At 45.8% G+C, this 22,839-nt stretch overlaps 2 protein-coding genes across 4 annotated transcripts in view; one reads left to right on the forward strand and one right to left on the reverse strand.

The window, feature by feature from the left end:
- IMMT (inner membrane mitochondrial protein) overlaps positions 1 to 15,524 on the reverse strand; it is a 34,223-nt gene extending 18,699 nt beyond the window's left edge. The window contains exons 1-8 of one of the 3 annotated variants that reach the window (XM_060255599.1): positions 15,378 to 15,524; positions 13,058 to 13,131; positions 10,797 to 10,986; positions 8,814 to 8,937; positions 8,232 to 8,345; positions 2,860 to 2,967; positions 1,741 to 1,877; positions 157 to 260 (exon numbers count right to left, since the gene is read on the reverse strand). In XM_060255599.1, coding sequence (XP_060111582.1) covers positions 157 to 260; positions 1,741 to 1,877; positions 2,860 to 2,967; positions 8,232 to 8,345; positions 8,814 to 8,937; positions 10,797 to 10,986; positions 13,058 to 13,131; positions 15,378 to 15,422 — 896 coding nt within the window. In that variant the 5' untranslated portion in view covers positions 15,423 to 15,524. The remainder of the gene's footprint in view (positions 1 to 156; positions 261 to 1,740; positions 1,878 to 2,859; positions 2,968 to 8,231; positions 8,346 to 8,813; positions 8,938 to 10,796; positions 10,987 to 13,057; positions 13,132 to 15,377) is intronic. The other 2 variants (XM_060255600.1, XM_060255601.1) reach the window with 2 other exon arrangements.
- Positions 15,525 to 15,687: 163 nt separating this feature from the next.
- Positions 15,688 to 20,880, forward strand: MRPL35 (mitochondrial ribosomal protein L35). The gene is made up of 4 exons (XM_060255472.1): positions 15,688 to 15,822; positions 17,562 to 17,745; positions 20,146 to 20,293; positions 20,451 to 20,880. The coding sequence occupies exons 1-4, from the start codon at positions 15,786 to 15,788 to the stop codon at positions 20,637 to 20,639; spliced, it is 558 nt and encodes a 185-aa protein (XP_060111455.1). The 5' UTR covers positions 15,688 to 15,785; the 3' UTR covers positions 20,640 to 20,880.
- The last annotated feature ends 1,959 nt before the right edge of the window (positions 20,881 to 22,839 follow it).

A 22,839-nucleotide genomic window follows, 5' to 3' on the forward strand; every position in this document is an offset into this window, starting at 1 on the left:
TGTGCCTGCCTGCTGCTCTCAAACATCTGACATTTATCTCAAATAAATAAATAAATTTATGTGGGTCTTACCTGAAGGAAGCTTGGACACCCCGGTCTAATGGAATCCATTTATGAATAATCCCACCAAAGCTACAGCTTGACATGCTTGACTTACTTGGCTTTCAAAAGGGCATCTGCAGCCTCATCCACAGCTTTACGACGATCCTTCAGGGTTTCCTCCAAAGTTCGCCACTGAACCGTCTTCTTCTCACTTGGGATCTAGTAAAAAGTAAAATCATTCCAATGGTGCCAAGTAAGAGTGGTTTTTTTTTAAAAATCATACTTACCCAACACATTACCAAAATCAGTAGATGCATAAAGAGTTGTACAATTTCTCCAGCACTGGAAACTATCATGAGATATGCAAGTTCAGCATTTAAGTCACATTATTTGTACAATATTTACTTTCCTCCTTTTTCCCAACTCAAACAGAATACAGAATCAGAGTCAGAAACTTCTAGGGCATTTCCATGTTACTTTTAAAGTTACATAAACATTAGAACTATTTCCTTAATTGAAGTGTTCCATTCATCAGTAGAAACAGGGTTTGTGAAGGTTGGTAGGTGAAGGTACCTGGTGCTGGAAGTGCTATGGCTGGGGAAACATACACCAACCAACACAGAAACTTCAAAATGCAACAGAAAAGTATTAGAAAAGGAAAACAGGAGAGGGAGTTATCTCTACCATTCTAACCATTTCAGCTTAAACAAAACTTCCAATAAGCAGGGCAAGTTTCAGTCTAGTGGGTTCTGATGTCCAACTGAGGAGGAGTCTTCCCTGTAAGTCTGAGATTCTGGTCTTGCTCAGGAGAACGGGGCATTCACGGCAAGAACTGAATCAACCTGAAGGGGGCTAGTTTGAAGGTCTTCGATTCCATCACTAGTTTCGATTCCCTCCACTCAAAGCAAGCTTCTGCCACTTATAGACAGAGTTGAATAAAGTTCAAAAGCTTTGTCCAAATAAGCAAGTCGGCAAATATGCAGCAGATGGGAGGAGATCGTGCCTCTGTGGAAGCCACCTCTGGCAGAAGGGGCCCAAAGAGCTATATGCACTGGAGCCACCTGATGTGGATTGCAACCTGCCTGTCCACATACTGAACACCACGGATGGTCAGTTCCTGGCCTTAGAGGACTGGGGTTGGGGGGGTTTCCAGAGGACACTCTCGCCGTCTGTGAAAGACACAATATAGAGTTCCTTCTGTATTTCCCAACACTGTAAAGGCTTGTCAGTTACACCTGTGTATTTGTCAAGCCTAATTGAGAACTTCTTTAAAAACTTCTGCAAAAATATGCGAGTCCCATTCTTCTGCTAAACAAGTTACCAGTATCACTACTTCAACGCATGACCCAGCTTCAAACCCCTCCCCTCCAGCCATTCAGAAATAATTTGATTTGTTGCAAAATATTTGGCAATAGTTGTCACTTTAAAATGCTGCTAAAATGAGCTTTATTGTTCTGACCATATGAGAAATTGTATGTGTCCACTCATTTGTTTTATCCAATGTGTTTTAGACTTTTATGAGATCCATGTCTTTTATTGTTCTGTATTTTGCTTTTTGTCTGTTCTGTCATGTGCTGTTTCGTATTGGTTTTGGTCATATGAGCTTAATCATAAAGGAAAGGAGGAGGAGAATAAAACGTGTCCAGGAGGAAAATGGGGAAACTGGAAGACGGCACGCTGCTGACTCCCTTCCACATACCTCTGTGTTATCCATGGCCTCTTTCAGTTTCTGAGCGTGAGCATTCACAGCCTGCACGGCCGCCTCCTGGAGCGTAATGGCTTGCAGGGTCACGCGAGCAGTGCAGTTGAGAGCACCTTCCAAGGTTGCTGCCAGAGCTGGAGAAGGAAAGGGGAAATGTCAGTGCATGATGCCAATGGCACTCCTAAACCACTGAGCTCTGCCTAAGGCAAGTTCACTGTGATTCCTCTTCAGCAATCTGTGAAAACAGCTACATGCTACCCATGATTAACACTCTGTGACAAGACAAAACTGTTCTAGGGATTAGATCTGGTCACCTATATGCAAAGGCCCATTTGCTAATTTAAGGGTATAAAAATCTAATGCTGCTTTGATTCGCCTATATAATTTTTTTTGCATTCTTTTCCCATCACGAGCTTCTATGTATCCGCATAGCAACACACGACCTAGGCCTCTGCCACACCAGCAAAATGCAACCCTCAACCCTGCCGGCCTACGTACCTACATATGTACCTACGTACGTGCAATGGCTACCTATTGAGTACTGGATTCGTTTCAAGGTTTTGGTACTGACATTTAAAGCCCTGCACAGGTGGGACCAACATATCTGAGGAACTGCCTCTCCCCATATCTGTCCTGAAGGACTTCACGTTCAGCCAATCACCATCTGCTGGCTGTCCCCAGCCCGAAGGATGTCCGTCTTGCCTGGACTAGGGCTTTTTCTGCCCTGGCTCTGGCCTGGTGGAACATGCTTCCGTTGGAGATTAGGGCACTACCTGATTTACTACCTTTTCATCGGGCCTGTAAAACGGAGCTGTTCCACCAGGCCTTCAAGTGAGGCAGCAGACACCCATAGGACACCAAGCCTGGCCTCCCCGTTGCAGCGTTCCGTTGTCTATCATGCCTACTGGAACATCACTGGTTCCAGCTCTGTTTGCACTATGGCCTGATTAGTTGTCTTCCACCTGAAATGGAATAATTTTATTGTTTTAATTGTTTATTTACTTCTAATTCCATTGCCTACTGTTATTATTTAAGTCTGTTGTGATACGCCTAGAAATCAACAAAGAGAGAAAGAGAGAGAAAGAGAGAAAGAGAAAGAGAAAGAGAAAGAAAGACCTGAAATCTTCTCTTGCTCCTCTTTCTCTTGCTGGGCAAGACGAGCAGCAACTTCCTCTGGTGCTCTCTCCTTTACAGCAGGGGAGTCCCCACGGCTGCATTCTCCACCTAGTCAAGGCAATAACAAAAGCAAAACCCAACACTCTCAAAATGGAGATCTCCTTGTTCGACTACACAGTCAAACTTCTGGTTCTCTGGATGTGAGGAATCCACTGGGCCAAACTCACCTTTGCATTGCTGGCCACAAAATCAAACTGGCAACATCTAGTCACAGGATCTCAGCCATAATCAGACTGAATATGACTACCATTCCTGAGAAACACACCTTTAAAGCAAGCGCAATATTTGGAAGGATCTTTTTTCCCCTTACCATACCCAAAATCTGAGAAGACCACCGTATAAAAGAAAAGTTAGAGGTCAGATTCCCCCAGTGGATTGATAGCTGCCCACCTCTGATCTACGTAAATTGTGGATAGCATTTTTAGCAGAGATAAGGTAGTTTTAATTCTCAGTTAGAATGAATGGATAATTGGAAGGACACAGGCTGCTGTAGGCTGATCCTGCATTGTGCGGGGGGAGACTCCATCAAGGGTGGCCAAACTTGCTTAATGTAAGAGCCACATAAAAGAAACATCAGATGTTTGGGAGCCAGAAGACATGAATGTCAGATGTTTGAGAGCCACGAGACAGATGGATGGAAGGAAGGAAGAAAGGAAGCAGGCTAAATAGATGGGGAAGGAGAGAAAGGTGGAAAGAAAGCAACTTTAACTTTAAATACATTCTCCAAGTTGATGGCCGGCTTGACTTGGATAAATGATTTAAAGAGACAAATACAGGATGACCTTGACAGGCTGGAAAACTGAGTTAAAACCAATAAAATGAATTTTAACAGGGATAAATGTAAAGTTCTGCATTTAGGTAGGAAAAATCCAATGCATGGTTATAGGATGGGGGAGACTTGTCTTAGCAGTAGTATGCGCGAAAAGGATCCAGGGGTCTTAGTGGATCATACGCTGAACATGAGTCAACAGTGTGATGCGGTGGCTAAAAAGGCAAATGCAATTTTGGACTGTATCAACAGAAGCATAGTGTCCAGATCACGTGAAGTGATGGTATTGCTTTACTCTGCCCTGGTAAGACCTCACCTGGAGTATTGTGTTCAGTTTTGGGCACCACATTTTAAGAAGGATACAGACAAGCTGGGATGGGTCTAGAGGAGGGCGACGAAGATGGTGAGGGGTCTGGAGACCAAGTCCTATGAGGAAAGGTTGAAGGAGCTGGGGATGTTTAGCCCGGAGAGGAGGCAGCTGAGAGGTGATATGATCACCATCTTCAAGGACTTGAAGGGCTGTCATCTAAAGCAGGTTTTCCCAAACTTTTTCACCCGCAGCCCAGTTCTTTACACTGCTCCTTCCTGGCCACTAAAATTTGGGGGTGGAGCCAGGAGACTTTGGGGGTGGAGCTGTGAGACAGGAAATTATGTTTCCCCATCTGGCAGGGAGAGGGCAAAGGCAGGTGATTTGCCTCCCCCCCCCATTTAAACAACCCACTGGAGTGGTTAAAGGGGGAAGAAGCCCGGGAGCTCACTTTGCCTTCCATCTCTGGGATGTAGAACCATAGAATCTAGTCCAGGGTGTTTAAATGGGGAGGGAAGCCCAGGAACTGCCTTTGCCATCTTCTTGCCTCGCAGGGAGGCTGCAAAGGCAGGCAATTTGCCTTCCCCCGCATTTAAACACCCTGTTGGGTATTTAAATGGGGAGGGGAGCCCAAGAGCTGCCGTAGCTGCCACGACCCAGTGCCCAGAGGTCCATGGCCCAGGCCCAGGTCCTGACTCTGCCGATGGGAAATGCTGATCTAGAGGATGGTGTGGAATTGTTTTCTGTGGTCCCAGAAGGTAGGACCAGAACCAATGGATTGAAATTAAGAGTTTCTGGCTCAACATTAGGAAGAACTTCCTGACTGTTAGAGCAATTCCTCAGTGGAACAGGCTTCCTTGGGAGGTGGTGGGCTCTCCTTCCTTGGAGGTTTTTAAACAGAGGCTAAATGGCCATCTGACAGAAATGAAGACCCTGTGAATTTAGGGGGAGGTGTTTGTGAGTTTCCTGCATTGTGCAGGGGGTTGAATTAGATGCCGCTGGAGGTCCCTTCCAACTCTAGGATTCTATGAAATGCCTTCACCATGCTGGTCAACAGGGTGGTGGGGGATTTGAGAGCCACACAATATGTGTGAAAGAGCCACATGTGGCTCCCAAGCCACCGTTCGGCCACCCCTGGACTAGATTCTATGGTTCTACATCCCAGAGATGGAAGCAATGAACAAGAAGTGAGACACAGAGATGAGGGACAGGCACAGACTTGAAACCAGGAGCACCTTCAGAGGCCAACAAGCTCTTGGAGGAGAAGTGTGTTTGAGAAACTCCCTTGGTTACATCCACATATTCTTCAAATTGATTTGCTGCGTTTGGGTCGCTGGACTGCAATGCCTGCTCTAGATGCACCTGGCAGCAATGAACTGCACCAACGGAAAGCTTTAGAGGCCTGGCCTCTGCTTTCCTTGGCATGCCGTGCCAGGGCATTATAAATGGTCGCTTTAGAATACCAGCTTGTTTTAAGGGTTAACGGTTTTAGAGGGTTAGAATTGGTTTTAGTCTTTATTCTTGTATGTGTTTTTATATGTTGTAACTGCCCTGAGCCCACATGTGGGGAAGGTGGGGTAGAAATTCAATCAATCAATCAAATAAACAGGGCTTTTTCTGAGCCAGAGTGCACTGGAGCACCAGAGCACAGCTCCAACGGGCTTGGCCAGAGCTCCAGCTCAAAAAAAAAGACTCTGCCATGCTGTTGCAGTGGCTTCCCAGAGCCTGCCTTGCCAGCCAGGCTTGTGGGGCCAGGTCCTGCTGTGGCAGCAGCTTCCCAGAGCATGGGCAGTGTTTAATTAAAGTTGGACTGGTGTTACTAGGCAAACTGCACTGTTGCTATTCCTTTCTCCTCTTCTATTTACAAATGTATTAAGGAGAAAAAGAGAGAATTTTGCCTTTAAGGCTACACAAGGTTGTACCAAGAACCCTTGCTCTATTCTCCTCTAAGGCTTTTTCAGTGGCACAGAACTGTTCTTATCCAGGGAGGGAAAATGAGCAGTTGTAGGTTGGGGAAATAATGCAACACTTACAGAGAATACAGGCAGGCAACATCCTTGGGTATTAATGGCAGCAGATTACGTTTCCTAAGGCAGTCAGTTAAATGTGCATTGCTAATTTGGATGCCCTGAGTTAACCATCAAGATCAGGAGGAGGAAAAGAGAGAATTCAAAGCTCAAAGTAACTCCAGGAGAGCCATTTTTTTCCCAAAACAGAAGTGAAGGTAAGGGCCAGGACTATGAAGCTGGGGCTGGTGAACAAATGTGTTGAATTAAGGAAAGGGGGTTGAATCAGCCAGAGAAGACTTTCTTTCTGGCTGTAAGATCCTATATTCAAGTGTTGTGGATGAGGGATTCTTGGAAGTCGAAGATATGAAACTCCTAACATTTCATGGGTTTTGTCCTGAGAGTTCACACAGTGCCTCTTTCATCCTGACTGGTGTATTGGTCTTCAGGCTTTCTACTTCCTGCCTCTCACTAGCTTGGGCTTTCTACATAACCAGTTCTTCACTGCCCGAGTTATCCTGTCATTTGGAGATGTGCATGTGCTAGGCAAGCACGGGAATAGTTTTGTTAGTAGACAGGCAGATAGGTAAGGATAAAGACTCCTCCTTGATTGGTAGGGAGAGAGATACATTTATACTAGCTAGAAAGTAGGTGTTGATGGATGGAGAGGAAGTAGAGACAGATTCCCAGGGCTTGGCCTGTGATAAGAGGCAGAACCACCTGTCCAGAGATGATTGGCAGGTTGACAACACTTCCAGTGACATCAAAGGGTGTGGCCTAATATGCAAATGAGTGACCTGCTGGGCTTTTTCTCCAAAAAAGCCCTGCAAATCAATGAATGAATGCGATTCACAGGGAGAAGGTAATACAACAAAAACTGAAGATTTGTGCTTGTGAAATGTGTTGACTGTTTTCAGCTGGATTGGAAGGGCAAGAAACTACGGGGCGATGCTTAGCCCCCTCCTTGAAGAAGGACCTGAAATGGATGGAAAGGCTGGCTTTGGGGTGTCCTTCCATCAATCACAATTCTGCATTTTGAAAGTTTCATGAACTGCCTTTAATAATTTGGCACAAACACTTTAATGAACTAGAAAGATTCATACTGGACAAAGATTTGTACTTTGTATGGAACCAAACTGGTTTATTGTACTTTAATATTTGTGAATGATTATATTGGGAAATTGAATATAACTGGTGTTCTTAGTAGTTCATTTGTGATATATAGTTTTGGTTGTATTATTACAAGTCATGAGCAGCTTACATAATAAAACAAGGAAAAGATATATCCTTGTCCCCCAACAGTTTCAGCAGAGGTGACAGAAGAGGAAAGGGCAAGAGACACAGTTCATTTTAAATACTTTTGCTTAACTGGAGTGAGAAATAAACATAAGACATTGATTGCTCCAAAGCAATTATTAAAACAGTTATGTCATTTTCCTGAAGAAGAGGAGGAGGAAGAGTGGGAGATTCAATTTATACCCCACCCTTCACTACCCAAAGGAGTCTCAGAGCGGATTACAATCTCCTTTCCCTTCTCCCCACAAGAGACACCCTGTGAGGCAGGTGGGGCTGAAAGAGCTCTCCCATAAACTGCTCTTGAGCGGAACAGCTTTGAGAGAATTTTGTGGCTGACCCAAGGTCACATCAGTGGAGGAGTGGGGAATCAAGATAAGAGTCCACACGCTTAACCACTACACCAAATAAGAGTGGAGGCTGCAGTCCATAGGAATGTAACTCTAATCCTGCAGTGGGACTGGGGGGAAACTGTCCCCTCCCACTTCTGTCAGCAGGAAATGACTTATACTGTTTATACCAAGCTAGTCCTTTACCTGCTCCATATGATACCTGAATGGAGAAAGGGGAAAAACTAAGATCCTCTCTCCCAGATGCCAGGTACCAGTAAGCAAATATCGACAAATTAAGTGGATTTAGCACAGGTGGTAAGAATCTGGAACTTTCCAAAGGTTCCACATTCTTAGAAAGAAAATGGTAGAGATGAATTAGCCTATTCCGACTTCTGGTGTATGGGCATAACAAAAACAAGTGATAGGCATAAACTCTTAAGGTAAAAACATTACTTGAAATACTTCATAAAAAATTAATGAATCATCCTCAAAAGAGAGAAATCTGGGCTCATCAGTTTGCAGCCTCTCTTTGCATCACTCTTTTTGCTCTAGAATCTGTGCAAGTCATAAGACAAGAAATCGACTCTTGACAAAGGAAACCATACCCAGGTCAGGCCGCCTGTGACCTCCTTCCGGCTGTGCCTCCTCTTGCATCCCTGGAGCTGGGACTGACAGAGCTTCTCCAGCGGCTGCTATGATCTGGGCGACTTCTGCTCCTGCTAGAAAGACAGACAAATACAAATTATTCTCTATTTATTTACTGGGGAGGTGGGGGGCTTGTATCCCACCCTACCCCCACAATTGTGTCTCTGCCTATGACACAGAGCTGCTTCTGAAAACAGCAACACTTAAGAGATGAGGCAGGAGTTAATTTTCTACAAGTTCCTTCAGGCAAATTCAGGGACAAATTGGGAACATACAGGAGATCAAATTTCGTTGGGCCTCTTGGATAGACGATGCAATTCTGCTGGCAATTTTATGCCTATACAGCATAGTCATCATCTGCTATAAAACCATCCAGCTAGGTGACAAGCTATCAGCAAAAAGGAAAACTATAATAGTCTACAAAACCAAATTTAAAAATGACACACTCTCAAGGTCTAAAATCACAAAGTTCTCCATAAATGTCTGATTCCCCCACTCCTCCAACATTAATAAGACTCAGGGCCATTACGTCTGGAAGTCACCTTCTTTTTCCTCACTAGCAGCTGCAGAAGCCTCTGTTTTACTCTTCGGAGATCTGGCTGCAGGTTGTTTAGATTCTTTCGTGACCTCTCCCACAGAGGAGATTTTGAGTGGGCCTGGAGGCTTCTGTAAGAGAAACATTTTTCACACTTACAAGAATGCACACAAGATTCTCTAGGGAACTGGAAATCACAAACAAGAAAGTGATCTGCATAATCTATATATGTAGAAAAAATAGAAGTCTGCAATAATAACCAAAATAAATAGAAAACTACTTTTATGATTTAAAAATTAGAATTAAAAGAACTCTAACAATTATGGTCGGAATCAGAAGCTTTATAAAGACAGGAGGCCTTGATTTGAATCCAGGAGCAGCTCCTTAAATTAGGACCTCTTGGATTCTCAGCATTCTGACATTATCCGGTGTGAACTTTCTATCTGGATAAAATCAAAAGACAAAAAGAACAATCCTGCTCAGAATTCTACTCAAGTCAATTCAGTGGGGCTTCCTCCTAGGGAAACAGGATTGCACTTGTAGTCTGATGAAGAATACCAAGCGGAGAGAGTTTAAAAATCTGCGTAGAGGACCAGAGGCTTCCCCACCCCCTCCCAACAGTACATACTTTGAGCAACTTAGCCATGGGGGAGGGGGAGGTGTCTCCTTTTGTGAACTTGATGAAACTCCAGGGCATATTCCTAAAGTTAAAAACTTTCCATTCTGATTAACAAGAAGTCAAGATGAATGACTGAGTAAGTACTGGGTTGTCACGCAGCATTCAGACATCATCCAAACAAGTGTTTGTTGTTCACAACATGAACCAGCCTGGATTCCCCCCCCCCCCCCCCCCAGGGCTTATCTGCCCTCTTCACTTTTGGAGCCAAGATCAAGGACTTCCTGGTTTGAGAAGCCATTGCTCTAACCGCAGTTCCGTGAAACAGATGAAGAACAAGCTGGGGACCCTTCACCTGTGTATGCTGCCTGGGCTAAGGCAATGGATTATACTGAGGCTAGCCAATCTATTCTCCAAGGTCAGGTTCATGGCTAAGCAGAGAACCCATGTGTGGGACTGCATAGAGACCACGATGAAGATCCTTAAAACATTAGCACTTGTTGATCTTAAAGATGCTTTCTTTGTATCTCTCCCATGCAATCCAGGGAATTGGGCAATGGAAGCTCTGGCTCTTTCCTTCCTTCCCCAGGGAACCAGGAGGGGGAGGAGCCTCAGCCAATAGAAGGAAGAAAGCCTTTGCTCAGCAGCTCTTCTGTGCAATTGAGAGAGCCTGGCACAGCAAGCTCTCTCTCCCTCCCCAAGCAAAGAGCCTCAGCTAATGGAGAAAACAGGTGTTTTGCTCTGCAACTCCTGTGCAACTGAACAAGCCTGGCAAAGCAAACTGTGATGCAGAAGGAAACAAGAAAGAGGGAGAAGGAAGCAGACGGCAGCCAGTTGCTTGGGGGCCTGATTGGAGCCCTCCGGGGGCCTGTTTTGGCCCTCGGGCCACATGTTTGACACCCCTGATAGAGCATTTTGTGTTTTGTTTTGTTTTTTTCCAAGGACTGGCAACCATGCCCTGATCATTTTCATCTACCGCTTTGGCACAGAGAAAACTCCAGTCTTCTGTGTTATATCTCTGAGGATGCCAGTCACAACTGCTGGCGAGGCGTCAGGTTCTACAATGCCAAGATCACAGTCATGCAGCCCAAAAAATCTACAACTAATGAACTCCAGCTGTGAAAGCCTTTATTTTAAATTTTTCTGCAAGCTTGGGACTTCCTTCAGGTTTGTAGAGAAATCCCCATCTGCCCCTCACTCCATTTTGTGGCTCTGTTGCTCATACCCTCTATGGCATGGCCATTCAGATATGACTGCGATGATACACAGATTACTCAGAATCAGGAAGTGCTTTAATTGCCTTCATAGGAAACATAAGCAGCAACTGAACTAAGCCAAACATTAAACACATTAAGTAAAAAAGGAGAAACTTACAGGCTTCTTTGGTGCTGGAATGCTGCAGGGAGGGGGGCCAAGAGTCATATCGAAGAGCTTACTGGAGAAGGGGACGGTCTTCTCCACGCTCTCTCGGAAGCGTGGGTCATACTTAGCATACAGAAGGGTCCCACCAAGTCCTCCACCAACAAACAGGAGACTGGCTCCAACGATCTTACCAACAGAAACACTAAGAATAAAGCCATGAAAGAAACTTTATTGGAATGTAAAAAACCACATCAGTGAAACTACCCGATAAAATAAAATACATCTTAGAAAATGCCACTATATCCAGTAAAGGTGTGAATGCATTCAGGACAGTTCTCAATTAACTCCAATGTGAAACATAACTTGCTGTTATTATTATTGTTATTATTCAACAGGAAAAAAAAATCATGCTTCCATCATATACATCATAGAATCATAGATTTGGAAGGGACCTCCATGGTCATCTAGTCCAACCCCTATTGTGCACCAGCAGGCGCCAAGGCAGTCTCCATTAGGAGATATTAGGTCCTTGAATCCCAGACACGAGCCTCCTACCAGGGTGAATGTACTTTATGTGTTACAGACCAAAGAGAAGCAAGCACGCAAAAGCAACCCCAACACTCCCATCCAAGAACAGAGCGGTCTAGGGCCCCAGCAAGTACATGACAAGACTCCTTGACACTATTCCCTAACTAATCTGCTCAACATGGGAAACTAAAGATGGTGGCTTAACAGCTTGTTTTTCCACAGTCAGAGTTAGAGTAAGAACAAGGCAGGGTAGCTACAGTCGAATTCAGCAGTATCTCATATGACAGTGGAAATTCTTTATTTGCCATGGTGAGTCTTCCTCCTAAGTTTTGGGCTGGCTGCTCAGTCCAAAGAAAATCTGCCAAGGCCTAGCCTGGCCTCTGCACAATCTCTTCCATTGGCTCTGACCTCCAAGGACCCTTGAGTCTACCTAACTAATCAAGAAACATGGATGCTTAGCTTTTGTCTCAGCCAGTAACTAGGTGACTCTCTGTACACTCCTGAGATGGAAATTGACCAGAGAAGGGCTGCAACAAAAAAGTGCAGACAAACAAAACAGAAACAGACACCTGAAAGCATGGCTGCTAGCTGATGGGGGTCATGAGCATCAAGTTACCTAAAAATAGGTCATGTTATGTAAACCTAAAATGGTCATCAATCAAACATTTAAGTAACAAAGAGGCTGTTCCTAAGCTAATGGAGTAACTGTGCCGAGGACTGCACTGGCAGACTACATCTAAAGTTAGACAATGGCTCTATCAGTTTTAAATCAATGTACTCTTGATTATAACCATCAACCACTGTGCACTTTACTTAGGAACTATATAAGCAATAAGCAGGACTTTTTTTTGTAGAAGGAACTCCTTTGACTATTAGGCCACACAATCCTGATGTAGCCAATTCTCCTGGAGCTTAGAGTAGGGCCTGTACTAAGAGCTCTGTAAGCTTCAGGAGGATTGGCTACATTGGGGGGGGTGTAGTCTAATATGCAAAGGAGTTCCTACTACAAAACTAGCTCTGGTAATAAATAAACAATTTTGTTTTAATCTTTTTTTCTTGGCGACCAATTTAAATAAATTCATCGTGGTACTTATTGGAACAGAAATTGCCAGACACAGTTATGATTTAATATATTACTGTGCTCTATATATCTAAAAAAGGTATGTGTATTTGGTTTATAGTTTTGGGCTTTTATTTATTATTCAGACAATTAATAACAGCATTAAAACCCAGAAAAATATTTGGGCTTGACACCAAAGATTCTGTTGCACTAACGATGGGTGCCTTCCTCCAGTAGAATCCACCTCCTCTCCCAGAGGAAGGTTCCACCATTTGTTGCATGTATCCAGCTGCTGATCCTCGCACCAGAAGCTGCCTGACCCCAGCAGACCACTGGATCCCCAGGTCATCAGCATGGTCCGTACTGAGCTGCTGTCCAGGAGCTTGGATGGAGGTCTTTGGCCTAACCCCTTGCCTGACCTTTTTGACATGGGTATGCCAGAGTCCGAAACTGGGACCTTCTGCACACAAGACAGATTGTCTGCTACTGAGTCACTAGAAGAATCAATGTTCCATTTAGATGATGGGGGAAAGAATGCTAATTCATAGAATTGTAGAGTTGGAAGGGACCTCCAGGGTCATCTAGTCCAACCCCCTGTACAATGCAGGGAATCCACAAATACAAGAGAAAGAGAGAGAGATGATTCATGCCCAGAGGATGAGGGGGGAAATTCCTGCATACATACCCATGTTCTCCCGATGTAGCATATCCACGACACAGACGTAACTGATGGGGTGAACTTTTACCACACAAGCAATTCTAAAGAAAAATGCAATACAGGAAATGACAGCTGCATTTAAACCCATTTATGTATTTAGAATTTTTTAATACTTCATCTCCAGGGAACCTGCCTGACGAAACATAAAACCTTAAAAATCCTTAATATAACAAAAGCCTTCCCATGGTGTTTCAACCTTTCTTCATAGGGAAAGTGTTCTAACCCTTTAATCATTCTAGTTGCCCTTTTCCAGACTTTCTCCAATGCTATAATATCCTCTTTGAGGTGTGGTGACCAGAATTGTACACAGTATTCCAAATGAGACCGCACCATCGATTATACAGGGGCATTATGATACTGGCTGATTAAAGATGACTGTGTCACCTTTACTCAAATGCAAGACTAAGGCAGCACCGCAAGACCCCTTCCTGTCAAGCTGCACTGAACATAAGAACCTGTCTTCTGATCCATGACGTCAGATCACTGGTCCATCAGACTGACAGCAACTCCTCAGGGCCACGACTACCTGACCCTTTTAACTGAAGATTAATAGGGAGGGAGACTGCATGCCCTGCAGATGACGTCCTCATGTGTGAACTTGACTGAGACTTCCAGAAGCGCTTCCACTTAAGAGCCACTTCACATGGCTGCAGCCACTGGCCGCCTGAGTCACACTGACTGTCACCAGGCTCCAACCACACCCAGAGGCATACACACAGAGTTATGAAAGATAACACAGAAGAGAACAGGGCAGCTGAGAAGCCTCAGGCCATAAGTGGGCCTTCTGGGAATTGTAGGCGTGAAGTTCTGAAACACTGAGCAGCAGGTGTTTTTTGCTGCACGCTACTTTGACTACTACAAAATGAAAAGGTCGAGGAAAGCCAAGACTTGTTTGGTGCAATCCAGCACAAATATTGGATTGTATGTTTAAGTTAATGGACTTCCAGCTGCTCAACGATGTGTTGGATTCCAGCCAGGATCTCATTTTCTGTAAATTGTCTTGTGATTCTTTTCAAACACTGAATGAAAAGCAAGAGCAACAATAAGTGGAAGTTACTGGGTCAGCTATTCATATTTTTTTACTGTTTAACAATACCAAATATTCCATTGTCAGAATACTACTGCAGAGCTGACAGCTTGCCTTTTCGTTGGGATTTTATTTGTTAGCATAATAAAACTTAGTTCCAAAACAAAAGCATAAAAAGGAGGGGGGAGAACCGGTGAATCATCATAGCAATGCTAGAAGTAAGGCCAACGCCATGCCGGGAATTATTAGGAAGGGAATTGATAACAAATCAGCCAGTATCATAATGCCCCTGTATAAATCAATGGTGCGGTCTCATTTGGAGTACTGTGTGCAGTTCTGGTCACCGCACCTCAAAAAGGATATTATAGCATTGGAGAAAGTCCAGAAAAGGGTAACTAGAATGATTAAAGGTTTGGAACACTTTCCCTATGAAGAAAGGTTGAAACGCTTGAGGCTCTTTAGCTTGGAGAAATGTCGACTGCGGGGTGACATAATAAGAGTTTACAAGATTATGCATGGGATGGAGAAGGTAGAGAAAGAAGTGCTTTCCTCCCTTTCTCACAATACAAGAACTCGTGGGCATTCGATGAAATTGCTGAGCAGACAGGTTAAAACGGATAAAAGGAAGTACTTCTTCACCCAAAGGGTGATTAACATGTGGAATTCACTGCCACAGGAGGTGGTGGCGGCCACAAGTATAGCCACCTTCAAGAGGGGTTTAGATAAAAATATGGAGCAGAGGTCCATCAGTGGCTATTAGCCACAGTGTGTGTGTGTGTGTGTGTGTGTATACACAAACACACACATATACGCAAACACTCATATTGGCCCCTGTGTGCCACAGAGTGTTGGACTGGAGGGGCCACTGTGTGATCCAACAGGGCCTCTCTTCTGTTATACTTAATCAAAAGCCATTTCCGGCAGTCATTAACCGGTTTTTCAAGCAAAGGGTCGAGAGAAGGAGGACATCATGTCTGATCAAACGAGCCTCCTCCCGCGCATGCGCCGTGCCCTCCGGGAAGAGGCCGCAGCTTCTCGGCACCGAAACCGCGCGAGAGGCGGGGGAGGGCGGGGCTTCCTGTGACGCCGGCCAACCAGGAGCCGGCCCTTCGGCTCAGCGGGGAAGGGGGCCACGTGGCCCCAAAGGCAGGCCCCGCCCACGCAGCGCCCCATTGGCCGGCTCCCCCGCCGCTCAGCAGGCCCGCGCGGCTCGGGACGCGGAGAGGTCAGCCCTCCCGTCCCCCTCAAGGCGCCGCTCACCTGGACCGCCGGGCCCCGCACTCGCTGGCACGCCCGCAGCAGCATCGTCCCGGCCGGGGAGGGGGAAGCGGGGACGCGCCCGAGGGGAGGCCTGAGCCAGCGACGCAGCTCCCCTGCCCTCCCCGCGCACGCGTACCCCGTCGCGCTGGGCCTGTCCGTGCAGGGGCGGGGCTTGCAGGCGTCAGGCGGAAGCGCTAGCCAATCCGCGGGGGGAGGGAGAAGCGGGGGCCAATGGAGCCAGGAGCCGTTGGCCGGCGGCAGTGCGCCTGCGTGAGAGTGGAGGCCGCCAGCCCCGCCCCCGGCATTGAGCGCGCGGTTGCCATGGCGACCCCGGGGCCGGGCCCTTGCGGAGAGGGCGGAGCCTGCGAGGGGTGAAGGCCCGCCCCCTGCTGGCCCGGCGGAGGCAAGATGGCGGCCTGGGCGGCGCTGAGGCGCGGCGCGGCAGGTGAGGCCGGAGCGGCGGCGGGGAGGGGAAGAGAAGGAGGCACGAGAGGCACCTGCACCCCTCAAGTCATCAGGAGGCTCCTGGGGCGGGGAGGGAAAGGTCTGCTGGATTCCCATAGGAAATAATGGAGAATATGGGGCGGGGGGCTGTTTGGAGGGAGGGGCACCAAATTTGCAGCACAGCATCTAGTGCCTCTCCTCCAAACACCCCCCAAGTTTCAAAAAGATTGGGCCAGGGGGTCCAATTCTGTGAGCCCGAAAAGAAGGTGCCCCTATCCTTCATGATTCCCTATGGAAGGAAGGAATTGAAAAGGTGTGCGGTCCCTTTAAGTGTGATGGCCAGAACTCCCTTTGGAGTTCAATGATGCTTGTCACAGCCTTGATCTTGGCTCCGCCCCCACGTCTCCTGGCCCCACCCCCAAAGTCCCCAGATATTTCTTGAATTGGACTCGGCAACCCTGATCACTACAGTCATGCTGGGATATACGGTGCATTTGTATTCACTGGCATGTTTACAGAATTTAAACATAGGAATGCCCTTGGGTTTCTACAAGCAAAATTGCACAAGAACCAGATAGGAAAGCAGTAGAGATCTTAGTGCATTCTCATGCAAAGGTGGCCAAACTTCAGAGCCACACAGAATAGTAAATGTCAGATGCTTCAGAGGTGCAAGACGGGAAGGCAGGTAGGCAAATAGAAGAAAGGGCAGGGAGGAAGTGGTGGGAAGAAAGCAATTTGAAATATAGGTTTGATATAGGGATTACGTCCAGAATTCATAGATGGATTCCATAATCTAATGCAGCTAAAGAAGTGAGCAGTGACGCGTGAAACCTACCACAGATTTTGTTAGTCTTTTAAGCTACTGCTGGACATTGTTTTCTGATGCTACAAGCAGACTAACGTGGCTACCCATCTCGATCTGTTCTAGTCATTCTGAAAGAAAACAAAATGTCATCGTTTTCTTCAGAGCTCCCCCAATTTTTGCATTTAAAAAATTAATGTACATCTTGAGTGAGTAAAATCTTTCCTTAAGAAATATTTAACACATTCCAAAGGTGGAAAATATTTCATTGAAGTTATTAAAGTGCCCTTTAAAATTCTTCAATGTTTCCATTGGATTTTTTTTTTAAAGAAACCCAACAACAACAATTCTCAGGAAAAATCCCTTTCCGCACGCATGCACAAGGAGGAACACGCACACATTTTTCTGGTTCTCCCAGCCTTTCACATCTCTGAATTTGAAAACACTTCATCCCCCCCCCCCCCTCATAAAATATTTCAGCTCAAGTATTCATGACTTTTTGGGACAAAGTTATCATGCAATACTTGTGGAGACGATTTGTTAAGTAGAAGTCAAAATAAGTGTGTTTACCTTGCTGATTTCCTGATTTACACCCCCCCTCTGGTTATTGCAGCAGCAGAAGTTGACATTCACCTTCTAGTCTCACCCACCCCAAAGGCTTGGAAGGAACAACAATGGAAAGCATAGAGTTTCCTAAAGACATTTGCCTTTTGCAGTCCTTCCCACCACACTCCCTCCTTGACTAGCAGGAATGGGCTGCAGCTTCCCCCTTGGACGGAGTGTCCAAGCAGAGCTCTGTGCTCCTGGGGCTCCTAAATGGCTGCTGCTTTTGGTCAAGTTCAAATGGCAAGAAGCCGGGTTGCAGCCCATCTCTGGCTCCTCAGCCTGGGCACCTGCTGGACTCCGTTCTCACAATCCCCCTCACACTCTTTCCTCAGGGTTTTTGAGATCCTTCTGTTCTTTGGCCCCTGTGCCTTTCAATGGCGCACGCAATATCCACCCTGTTTCTGGGCTGTCTGGACTTTATATCCAGCCGGGGCAGTTGTTGGCAACATCTGCTAAGAGAGCGCTTCTGTCTACTGGCAACATTTCTTGTGGGCCTTCGGTCTCCATTGTGAACAGGTAGGCAAATGATTGCATCCTTTCCCATGAGGCTTTGGGCTTCCCTGGAGTGGTATAGTGGTCAGAGTGTCAGCCTGGGGTCTGGGAGGGCCAGTAGGAATGCCGCTGCTGCCATGGCAGCTGTCTGGAGGACCTTCAGCTACTCACACACCTACCTCATAGGGTTGTCAGGATAAAATGGAGGAGAGGAGACTAAGGGAAGCCACTCGCAGTCTCCACGGGAGGGGGGGAGAAAGGCAGGGTGTAAACGAAGTAAATAAAGGAAGCCCCCTCATTCCTGCTCCCAGCCGTGCCTCACTGCAGGGACAAGCTGCCTTTGGTAGAGGAGGGAAATCAGGCACCACAGTATTAAATATGCTGCTGCTGCCATTTTCTCTAGTAAGTGTTGCAAAGGGGCTGCTGTAGCGTAAACCATTGCTGTTGCTTTTAGTTGAACTTTGGTCTGTATACCAAAAAATGCAAAGAAAATGGAGAAATGCAAGTTAGCACTGATAACATAATTGAACACATGAACATATTTTGAGAAGGTTCCACGTACTATCCTTGTTGACAAGTTGGTAAAATGTGGTTTGGATCCTGTTACCATTGGGTGGATCTGCAACTGGTTGACCGATCGCACCCAAAGAGTGCTTGTGAATGGTTCCTCATCCTCTTGGAGAGGAGTGATGAGTGGAGTGCCTCAAGGATCTGTCCTGGGACCTGTTTTCTTCAACATCTTTATCAATGATTTGGATGAAGGATTAGAGGAAATGCCTATTAAATTTGCCGATGATACTAAATTGGGAGGAGTTGCAAATACAGTAGAAGACAGATAAAGGATGACGTTGACAAGCTGGAAAACCGGGCTAAAACCAATAAAATAATTTTAATGGATAAATGTAAAGTTCTGCATTTAGGTAGGAAAAATCCAATACATGGTTATAGGATGGGGGAGACTTGTCTTAGCAGTTATATATAGTGGTTTCTTAGGCTTTTAAGAGGCAAGTGGTAATGATAACAAGCTCTTTATTGAGTACAGCATGGTGGTAGCTGCACTAATAAGACTGGAGAATGGGGCCTGCTGGGCCAACTATATACAACACTGGGTTCCCACGCTTGCATGTCATTGGGTAATTCAAACCAGCAGGGAGCCTGTGATTGGAACACGGCAGTTTGTATTTGGATCCTCCTGCCATTGTGCAAAAAGGATCTAGCGGTCTTAATGGATCATACACTGAACATGAGTCAACAGTGTGATGTGGTGACTAAAAAGGCAAATGCAATTTTGGGCTGTATCAACAGTAGTGTCCAGATCACGTGAAGTGATGGTATCGCTTTACTTTGCCCTGGTAAGACCTCACCTGGAGTATTGTGTTCAGTTTTGGGCACCACATTTTAAGAAGGATATAGACAAGCTGGAACACATCTAGAGGAGGGCGACGACGATGGTGAGGGGTCTGGAAAGGCTGAAGGAGCTGGGGATGTTTAGCCTGGAGAGGAGGCGGCTGAGAAGTGATAGGATCACCATCTTCAAGTACTTGAAGGGCTGTCGTCTAGAGGATGGTGTGGAATTGTTTTCTGTGACTGCAGAAGGTAGGACCAGAACCAGTGGGTTGAAATTAAATAAAAAGAGTTTCTGGCTCAACATTAGGAAGAACTTCCTTACCGTTAGAGCGGTTCCTCAGTGGAACAGGCTTCCTTGGGAGGTGGTGGGCTTTCCTTCCTTGGATGTTTTTAAACAGGCTAGATAGCTGTCTGACAACAATGAAGATCCTGTGAATTTAGGGGGAGGTGTTTGTGAGTTTCCTGCATTGTGCAGGGGGTTGGATTAGATGACCCTGGAGGTCCCTTCCTACTCTGATTCTGTATGAAGCTGCCTTATACTGAATCAGATCCTCGGTCCATCAAAGTCAGTATAGTCTACTCAGTCTGGCAGCGGCTCTCCAAGGTCTCAAGCTGAGGTTTTTCACACCTGGACCCTTTTTAGTTAGAGATGCCGGGGACTAAACCTGGGACCTTCTGCTTACCAAGCAGATGCTCTACCACTGAGCCACTGTCCCACGCCGTGAAAAGAACATTCTAAAGCCATGCCAGCCTCCCATTTAAATTCTACACCTTTGCTTCTGTTTGTGAAAACAACATATTCTTTAAACATATGAGAAGAAATATGGCAATTGTTTTAATGCTCTGATCAAGGGGGGGGGGGCGGGCTGAGGCCGTGTTATTTTCTCAGGAGACTCCTGTCTCCATTATGGACTGGCTTGTGCCCTGTTTTATGAAGTTAGCTAAAGGTATTTGACTCTTTGAAAGCGATTATAAGACTTTGGTGAGATGTTCACTTTTTTCTTTTCCTGCTAGGAATTTATCAGTATTGTATATCAAGAGTTTTTATTTCCTATTTTCTGGATTTGTCACATTCAGCATAACCCGCCTGCTGCCACCGAGTATCCTCCATCAGCAAGTGAGGACTCTTATTCAGTTCAGTTTACGGAAAGGGAAAAGGAAAACCGTCAAGGCCGTGGTCCATCGCTTTCTCCGACTGCACTGTGGCCTTTGGCTGAGAAGAAGGGTAAGAGTTCCTTTTGCTGCAGATATGTTGGGGGTGGGGGTAAGGGAGGGCATTAGAAGGAGGATCACACCTGGCCCTATGCAGATCTGCTCGGTTGAGGAATATTTATCTGTTTTGTCCTCCTGTTTTAACATGACTGTGAATTCTTTGCTCACAGGCTGGTTATAAGAAGAGGCTTTGGAAGAAAAGTGCTCGACGGAAGTGGCGCTTGAGGCAACAAGTGTTTTGCAATAAAACTCAGTCCAAGCTCCTGGATAAAATGACCACTTCCTTTTGGAAGAGAAGAAACTGGTACGCCAACGATCCCTTCCAGAAATACCACGACCGTACAAATCTACACTTGTAAAGTGTCAAATGTACATCATTTCAAATGACATGATCTTTGTAAGTTAATCCAGAAACAGGTCACATTGATCACGTTTCCATACAAGTGGACAGACAATTTCCATTAACATACAAGCAGTGTGAATGAGATGAACTGTCCAAAGTGGGACGGGGGGCCTTGCTAAAGCCTCGTGCTTGATAGAGCTGAATGATGTAAGTACCTGGCTCCATCCGTTGTTTTCAATAAAGCCCTCGAAATACTACACATGGCTTCAATTTTCCTTTGAAGCAGCAAGGGCTGTGCTGTGGATCTTTGACAGTGTCTGATACTGTCAAAAAGGTGATGTGGAGGATCCATCTTGGGACATGCAAAAGCCATCTGAGGCACAGGCCACGGTGAGAGGGGAGCTGAGCAAGACAGAACTGGCAAGATCCAGCCCCATTGACTGCCTGATGCCCGGGGGGCGGGGGGAGCCAAGAGTCTCTGGGCGAAGGATCTGTGTTCTAGTGAAGTGTCGTACAGGTCAACAAGAGAAAGCCGCTGGACTCTTGCTCTCTTCAGATGCTGGGGAGACACGGCTGCAGGGATCATGATGCAAATGATTCAAAGTAATGCTAAATATTTGCTGTTTAAAGTTGTGTATGGGGGGGTGTAAATAAATTTTAAACACTTTATTTTCATATATCGAACAATATAACAACCAGCGAAACAGCTTTTAGAATACTTTCATAATGTTTGATCTTAACATGTATTATCACAGCTTTCATGCTAGCAGGGCACTATTATTAATCACAGGAAAGAAACCCTATGACAGAACCTCCGATATTGGTCATTAGTAGCTATCACTTTTCAAAATAGCGTTTGTTACAATTTTAAATAGTGTGTGAAGTGCAAAACGTATCCAGAATACACATCAAAACAGAATAGCAATAGTCACATTGTCATGTACACTCTTTAAGAACACAGCTTGTAGAACACACTTTGAAGACACAGTAGACTGCACATCTGGCAAAGGACCATCCATCCCATCAATCTTATAATTCAGTACACTTGTTAAAATCCTACACTTTCCAGAAGTTCAGGGTGGCATGCATCCTTCTCCCCTCGTTTCTTTTGCTCACTACAGCCCTGTGAGGGAGATTAGACTGAAAGAGAGAGACTGGCCTGTTTTGAACTTGGCTTCCCAGATCCAATCTAACACACTATCTCTTCTACCTCTGCCTCTATTCAGCATTACCCCAGCCTTTTAAAATATATATTTTGTAAGTTTGATAGCGGTCTATGGAAGTTCGCTTTGATTTGCTTTAACACTAAAAAATAGGTACGCACCCAGATTTTATTTATATTGGCTTTCAGTTCATTTTCTTAAATATTTTACTGTTTTATAGTTCTGAATGTGTTTATTTTCTTTAGTCTGTTGTTAGCGGCCGTCTACTGAGTCAGACCATCAAAGTCCAGGATCTCGGGCAGAGGCCTTTCCCTGACCCTTGCGGGAGATGCTGCCGGGGATTGAACCTGGGACCTTCTGCATGCTGAGCAGGTGCTGGGCCACTGAACCACAGCCCCTTGCTAAATAACCTTGAAAGGGACACACGTTTATAGCTGTTAGATTTGAGTCCATTCTCAAAAGCTCAGATGCCAACGATCATATTGGTCTCTCAGCTGCTCCTGAATTGGAATCTGACTTCTACTGCAGACCAAGATGGCTGCCCTCCACAATATTTCAGTGGTGATGTTTTATTCAGTCAACTGAAATGAAACTTTAACAGATTATAGCCCTCTCGTAGGATCTGCCCTGAGCCAGCGTCATTGAGAAAGGCAGGCTACAAATAAGAGCCTCTGCCAAATTTGAGACGTGTTATAAGCATCCCACATTTGCACGTGCCCAGTGGGCCTGGGGAGGAGGTCCCGCCCCCCAAGCAGCCAGGCAGAACTGGAGCCCTCTGCTGGGCAGGACTTTGAGTGCATCTGAAAACATCCGCTAGGATTCATCCCAGGACCTCAAAAGGGCAACGGCCTGCCGGTGGGAACGCAATGCACAACACAGCAAGTGCTGCTATCTTCTGCGGAGGGGGTGTGGTGCCACTCTCTTGCTTGGCTGCTGCAGCATCTCTGACTCATCCTCTCCCTTCTGCTGTCCTCACTGGATGCCAACTGTGCTAGCAAGAGGCCAGAATACCACGGGCTAGAGACTCCCACAGTTGTTTCCAAATCTCATTTT

The sequence above is a fragment of the Heteronotia binoei genome, chromosome 15 (genome assembly GCF_032191835.1).
Source record: "Heteronotia binoei isolate CCM8104 ecotype False Entrance Well chromosome 15, APGP_CSIRO_Hbin_v1, whole genome shotgun sequence".
In the NCBI taxonomy this organism is placed as follows: domain Eukaryota; kingdom Metazoa; phylum Chordata; class Lepidosauria; order Squamata; family Gekkonidae; genus Heteronotia; species Heteronotia binoei.

Bases quoted from the DNA above. Each gene is read 5' to 3' on its own strand.
- MRPL35 (XM_060255472.1), top strand. From the start codon at position 15,786: ATGGCGGCCTGGGCGGCGCTGAGGCGCGGCGCGGCAG. The intron at 15,823-17,561 runs GTGAGGCCGGAG...CTCTTTCCTCAG, and splicing joins GCTGAGGCGCGGCGCGGCAG to GGTTTTTGAGATCCTTCTGT. The intron at 17,746-20,145 runs GTAGGCAAATGA...TGTCACATTCAG, and splicing joins TCGGTCTCCATTGTGAACAG to CATAACCCGCCTGCTGCCAC.